The sequence below is a fragment of the Morone saxatilis genome, unplaced genomic scaffold (assembly GCF_004916995.1).
Source record: "Morone saxatilis isolate NCDOM2014 unplaced genomic scaffold, NCSU_SB_2.0 Contig18, whole genome shotgun sequence".
NCBI lineage: Eukaryota > Metazoa > Chordata > Actinopteri > Moronidae > Morone > Morone saxatilis.
Window position 1 is genome coordinate 19,746,138 of NW_023339740.1, and position 6,672 is coordinate 19,752,809.

Below are 6,672 nucleotides of genomic sequence, written 5' to 3' on the forward strand. Positions count from 1 at the left end.
CCCGTCTCGAAAATTCGGTGTCTGAAAAATATTTTTCAGAGGTCATTAAAGAGGAAAATGTGCATACAGACATTTTTCATTCTGTGCAATCCAATGGGTCCTGTGGAAATGTTATAAAACCGTATGTGTAGTGTGTTATTGTGGTTTCAAAAAGATGGAATGTATATCTCAAAGTCGTTATCATATATCGTGAAATTAATATTAAAGAATAAAGAAATAAGTGAAATTATATTGTAAAAATGTGTGTGGTTTTATGTAAAACGAAAACGCGGTCAGAACATGTATTTTTTTTTCTCTCTCTATAATAAAAAGACAGAAAATGGTGGAGAAAAAAGTCGCATTCATATTTATTTTTTCAATCCAAATTTAGGTTAATTGACACCGTTTAAAGGCTGCGAAGGCCTAAAAAAAGAAATAACCATATAATGTGTGTGTCTCGGTGTTTGTGTGAGAGTGGATGGGAGGTCGATACCAACCCACTCTGTCTGCTACAAATATATTTCTCTACATCTATATATTCTCGACTTTTGCCTATAATAGAGAAAGTGAACGACGTGCGTGTTTCTCCGCCGGGCCTCGCACTCCTGCGTGCTCAAATGAAGCGCATGTCGACAGATTTTCTGCTGCAGGCAGGCAGGAAATCAGGCCTTATGGTCGACCTGCTCATCCACTGCGTAGACAACATCTGGACGAACCGTTTATTCTCTGAGTGGGCTAATCTCCAGCTGTTGAACCATCAAAGCTACCTGGTGCATACGAGTGCACGGATTTACCTCACAGCGCGGAGTCCATCTAAAACTATTAGCAACTTAAAAAGGGGGGAGGGCAAGTTTCACATGTAACAAAGGTGCAGGGAGGAGGAAAACGTGGTGAAATAATGTCCAATGTGATCACCGGATTAAAAGCAGTGAAGGAACACCTTTAAAAAAACAGGCAGACGTGCTACAGACCTGTCACTGCACAGAGGTCAACGTAATGGATAAGTTGGTTAGAAGTCCTGGATTCATTGTGTTTAATACGCGAAATAAAGCGTGAATGTGAGAGAATACTTTATCCAGAGGACACGCGTCAACACGTCGGTATTTGATAGGAAATCCAACAATTTTGAGACACAGCGGAGTAAACTTGGAGAAGAAGAAAACAGCTTTACGCACAAGTACAGTTATGAACTAAATGAAGGATTTCTGACAATAACAAACCAGCAATAAGACGAGTTTCCTCCTGTAATCAGCTCCCAGACACTGACATTATCATGGCTGGGGCGCCACCTAGCGGACAGGAGAGTGACTGCTTAAAAACAGAAATTACAGCACTGTGTAACATGAAGGAATCTTATTTAGGGGTCCTTTTAAATCCCGTTTAATTATGTTACAATATTTGTTGATGGATAAAATTAGACGTCTTACTGCTCCAGGGAAACAGCCTGAAGTTCTGCACAACATTGTATTCCACAGACCTGAGCTGTGTCTTAATGGCATAAACTTAAGAGTCCATTTCTGTAATTGAACAGAGTTGGCTGACAACCACTCTTCATGACGCCTTACAGACACTTTATGGAGGCAGGATTACCAAATTATCTGAATAACCTCACAGAGAGAATCCGGTTCCACATTTTAGGAAGTTCTTGGTTTTATCCAGGAAGGTTACTCGCATAATAATTACCATATTAAAGGGTTTAATTTATACTCAACTTTAGAAAGATCAACTTCAGTTTACACTTAACCTTCTGGAAACAAATCCTTTTAGTTTTTAAATACAGCCAGAAACATGATACAACCCTTTAACCCACGAAAAACTACCAACTTCACATTTCAGCATTTTATTGTAACGGCGATTCACTGTGATGAACATGTTTATTAACAAATTAACAAAGACAGTGAATTAATACAACCTACAATCTGTGCATGCTACCAATTAAACTCTAGTGGTGTACTGGCGCCCCCTGCTGGTCTGATGAAACGGTACTTATTGGAAGCATCTCCCTCACTTTGTGTAGCACAAAGTCTTGTTTTCCAAGTACTGGAGAGATTAAAATGCACAGATGATAAACAAAATACTTTTCACTGACAGACATATACTGCTTAATTCCAATGAAAGATAATTTATTTTTTATTTCAAGTAATGGCATTTTAGAAAAGCTTGATAAAATTTCATAATTATACAAATACAGTGAAATATTTACAGGCAACAGGATGCCATCGGGTAAGATGAGGAAACTCAAAAAAGGGTAAGAAGATAAAAAAAGTGTAAGAAAAAGATAAACCAAGTGGCTCAAGATGCCTGCAGACAAACATCCATGTGAAGTGAATCGTAGTCAATGTAGCAGTACGAGCAGATTCTGATAGATCAGCTGTATGCACCGGTGTTTGTGTTTCACGCCTTTGTGTTCGGCACTAATCCGCCCTCGTGTTCATCAGATGTCGGGTGTAGGGGAACACAAGGCCTCATTTGCTGGGCTCTTCGTTGTTCAGGGTTGTGGGCTTCTTGGAGGAGGACTCAACCACCCAGGGGTGGGACAGGACTCCCTGGATGGGCAGTCTGTGCATAGGGTTGTGCTTCAGCAGCCTGGCAACCAAGTCTTTGGCTCCAGCGCTGGTGTTTGTTTGTGCAGGGTAAGTATACTCCACCTGGAAGGTAGAGACAGAAAACCAGCAGTTATAAGTTCCACTGTAAACTGCAAACTCCAGTGGGATGATAGAGACAGCTCTGAATCCATCCAAGCACTTTCCTGCATCAAGTGCTTCCTATTTACTATTTATTTCACTATGACTTGAACAAGTACTCATTTGATTCTGCATTATAATGTTAAAATAAAAATAGTAATGTCTGCTAGCTGTTGCAGTTATCCAGCCTGTGTTTACCCTCGATATCCTGCGGTAGGTCTCCTCGTGAGTTTTTGCTTCGAAGGGGGGTTTTCCAACCAGGAACTCGTAGCAAAGGACACCCAGACTCCACAGGTCCACCTTTTCGTCATGAGTTTTTCCCTCGATCATCTCTGGAGGCAAGTAATCCAGTGTTCCACACAGCGTGGATCTCCTGCACAAGGAAAGAGGAGTAGATAATAGTTTGTAGTCTCTCTGTGTGAATAATTCTTGACCGGAGCACAGACACTGAAGCCAAAAGAGTCAATTGCAAATGCAACAAAATTATTGTTGTTACTCTTCAAATATTACAATACCATGGTTAAAAGGCTTTACAGATACATTAGTTCAATAAAAAGAAAAAAGGTGCTGTTTGTACTAAAGCGTTCGTGTTTTACCTGGAGGAGGGTGTATGAACAGACCAGCCAAAATCTGCAATCTTCAGCTCCCCATTGGCCCCCAGTAACAGGTTCTCTGGTTTGATGTCCCTGTGAATCACCTTCTTGGAGTGGCAATAGTTGAGGGCATCTGCCAGCTCCATGATGTACTACAGCACATGAAGCCACGGTGAATACAACACACACTGACCGACAGCGTCCACTTCATTTTGAAGTATTCAGTAAAAGGACACAGAGCACCAACGTATGACAAGAAGCTGAAGGGCTGAACTGAAACCGTCTCATTGTACTGAGTTTGGGAACAGGAAAATACACTAATAATACACACTACATAGTAATAACAGTTTCATAACCCTATCACACTGCATAAACAAGTAACTACAGTTGGGGATGAAGTCAGGATAGAGGGGGGAGTAACGTTAACGCTAGAAGAAAACATCCGGAGAAAAGGTGTCAGCTTGATAATTCATTTAGTCATATATAGTAAACATACACAATCTCATTAACAGAGACTTCATTTGACCTGGTAGCAGATTTACTTCATAATGACGACAAAGTGTCGAACTTACTGTGGCACTTCTGTCCTCAGGAAAACTGCCACAGCGCTGCAGCTCGCTGTACAGTTCGCCCTTTGGCGCAAACTCAAGGATGAGATACACACGCGATGAGTCATGGAAGTAACCGTAGAGACGCAGGATATTGGGGTGCCTGTGGGACGTCGGAGCAGAGAAGTATTTAGCTGAAACACCCAGCCAATATTTGAAAGAGCAAATAGCAGCAGAACCAAATGAACACTGGTGTCAGCGAATGCCTCAGCGGCTGCTTTGAAGTCTGAGCTCCAACGTCTTTGCATTATGTCGGGTCAAAACTTTCAAACAGAGATAAGATTTTAACTGAAGAATAAATAAACATAAAACAAACATTTAGCTTTTCCTGAAGCTCCATTCCTTGTCATCACTGTTAACAGACACCAGCGCACTCTCTAAATCTCTATTAGAAACAGTTTCTCAAATAGTAAAGCTCAGCGTCGACTCCATGTGACACCTTCCTGTTTATACAAGAGGTCTTCTAATATGTAGCAGTGGCTGCTGTTAACTTCCAGACCTTTGTTTGTTCCTCTTCAGCTTAAACCTCACCGGTCACTGGGATTTCTGTTTGTTATAACTATGTGACATTGACAGTGAGACAGAAATGATCAGCAAGTGAAATCTCTGAACCCTTGGAAATGAATTAAGACGTCAAACTGCCTCTGGTCGTCCCAACTCCTTCAGTATTCATATCTGGCATTAACCCCAATAACCTGAACACATCACCTGAGGTGAGACTGGATCTCCACTTCTCTCCTCAGCTGGTGCTCCACACCGGCCTTCTCCAGCTGCTTCTTAAAGAGCACCTTCAGGGCCAAGATGAATTTACTTTGGCGCTCTCTGGCAAGGTAGACATTGCCAAATTTACCCTTTCCTAAGGGACGTCCGATGTCAAAGTTTTCCAGGCTCCATCGCTTGCTGTGTGAGCAGAAATGTGTAGAGTTTTGTAATCGTACCATAGATTATATGAAATATATCAGTATAATGAATCACACTTATCAGACATACTTTGATGCAGAATCGTTTGCTGAATCATTCTTGGCAGGTTTGTCTAACAAAAAAGGGGAAGAGGATATTCTTTTAGCATAAAACACAAACACTCTTTCGATTACTTTGTCCAACTTTGTATTATTCTTACTCTGTGGCTTCTCCGGCTTCGCCAGCTCTGAAGTTGGTTTGGCCGGCTCGGGGTTAACCTTGGGCACAGTCGTCTTTGACTGGTTTTGCTGGGAAACACGTTTGGACTGTGGCACCGGATTCCCTTTCTGAGTAGCAGGGTTCACATTTTGATCAACTGGGTGTGTGGACTTGACAGCAACGGAGACGTGGGACACGGGTTTCTGGTGGCTCACAGGCCGCTGAATGCGCTGAGGTCCGTTCGACACACCAAGGACCCGCTGGTGCTGAGTTGGTGTAACTACAGCCGTCTGAGAGTGTTGTGACACAGGAATCCGCTTCGGACCGTCACCGTTTGACTGTAATCAAAGGAAATCACACATTCAATACATTTGCTTTCAGACCTGAGATCAACCTGATACTTTTATGTGAGTTTGACTACCTGGGTAAACATTAAACTGATGACAAATCTTTTTTTTTACCCTCAATCCTGCCTGTTATATATATATATATATATATTCACATTCTCAGCTGTATTTTTTTGGATTCAGCCTGTTTGTGCCTACTTATTGTTGTCACTGTGTGTTTTTAAGACTCTGTACACTACAAATAAACTGAAGTTGAAAGTTTAACACATCAGTAAACAATTGTAAACAAGAGTAAACAACAGTAAACAACAGTAAACAACAGTAAGACGATGTGAGCCCACAACCTGTGTCAGGACATTGTGTATTACCTTCACTTCGGGCCTTTGAAGTTTCATATCCTTTGTCAGCTTGAGTCTGGCAGCAGAGTCCATCTTCTGTCGGAAAGTGAGAAATGGAGGTGGCATCTTTAAGTTTTAAACAAATCACAAAATATAACAAATAATATAAACAAATGAAAAAGGTCTTAACCTCTAACAAAATACCGTCTAGGTTAATCATCTCTGGCCGCATTGTCTTAATGTTAAGCTGTAACGTTGGTGTAACTTATCACTGATGCTCCCTTGCACTTTTATAACGTTAAAGAAACCGAATAAAATCAGAAAACTACAAGTTATCAGCCTTAAAATGAGATTAAACGTTAGAAATCTCCGTCGCGTTGCCAACGTTACCGTCGTTACCGTTACAACGTGAACGTTAACGTCACAGCTAACGTTAGCTTCACGGTGACGTTAACCCCAGCAAACGGCACATAACGTTACAACATGACACCACTGACAAGTATTAACTCATAATGCAACTCACCCAAAAATATTGTTATTGCACAGTGACCGATAACCCGAATTAAAACCCAGAGAAGCTCTCAAGCAGGTAGCTTGCCCTGGCTAGCGCGAAGCTAACATACGTCGGCCAGTTAACGAGAGCTGATGTTTGCAGCTACACAAACATCCGCTGTAACGTTACACGGCTGGGTATTTTATGGCAGCGCTTCCGCGGTACTTTCAAACGCCGTTTCGATGTCGTGTGAAAAGGTAAAAGCGTAAAAAGTGAGGTTTAAATCCAACTATAACGCAAACTGCGAGCGGCCGGCTAACACTGCGCTCACACACTGCCGGTTGGATTTCAAACGTCCCTCCGGTCACAACCTTTAAATACACCCGGGCTTCCGATTGGCTGAGGGAATGCTCCATGCTCGCTCGCCATTGGCTGAGGCGAAATTCAAGCCAGCGCGGCCTGTGACGTCGGAGAGGAGGTCCTCCCCAACGGCAGAGGGCGACAGCAAGCG

The 6,672-nt window shown here is 42.2% G+C and overlaps 1 protein-coding gene across 2 annotated transcripts; it reads right to left on the bottom strand.

Moving 5' to 3' along the window:
- Window positions 1-2,089: 2,089 nt before the first annotated feature.
- Window positions 2,090-6,534, bottom strand: aurka (aurora kinase A). Of its 2 annotated transcripts, none has more exons than XM_035661131.1 (9): window positions 6,192-6,534; window positions 5,699-5,761; window positions 4,985-5,321; window positions 4,855-4,897; window positions 4,573-4,764; window positions 3,829-3,967; window positions 3,260-3,408; window positions 2,862-3,036; window positions 2,090-2,627 (listed from the first exon to the last, which is right to left on the bottom strand). In XM_035661131.1, exons 2-9 carry the CDS (start codon window positions 5,759-5,761, stop codon window positions 2,445-2,447), a joined length of 1,281 nt encoding a protein of 426 aa, XP_035517024.1. In that variant the 5' UTR covers window positions 6,192-6,534; the 3' UTR covers window positions 2,090-2,444. The 2 variants fall into 2 exon arrangements, with proteins under 2 accessions (XP_035517024.1, XP_035517023.1); XM_035661130.1 differs by having other exon boundaries at window positions 5,699-5,764.
- Between the last annotated feature and the right edge of the window lie 138 nt (window positions 6,535-6,672).

Coding starts and splice junctions, on each gene's coding strand:
- aurka (XM_035661131.1), bottom strand. CDS start 5,761: ATGGACTCTGCTGCCAGACTCAAGCTGACAAAGGATATGAAACTTCAA. Junction 5,322..5,698: donor TTCAAAGGCCCGAAGTGAAG/GTAATACACAAT, acceptor CTTTGATTACAG/TCAAACGGTGACGGTCCGAA. Junction 2,628..2,861: donor CCTACCGCAGGATATCGAGG/GTAAACACAGGC, acceptor TCTACCTTCCAG/GTGGAGTATACTTACCCTGC.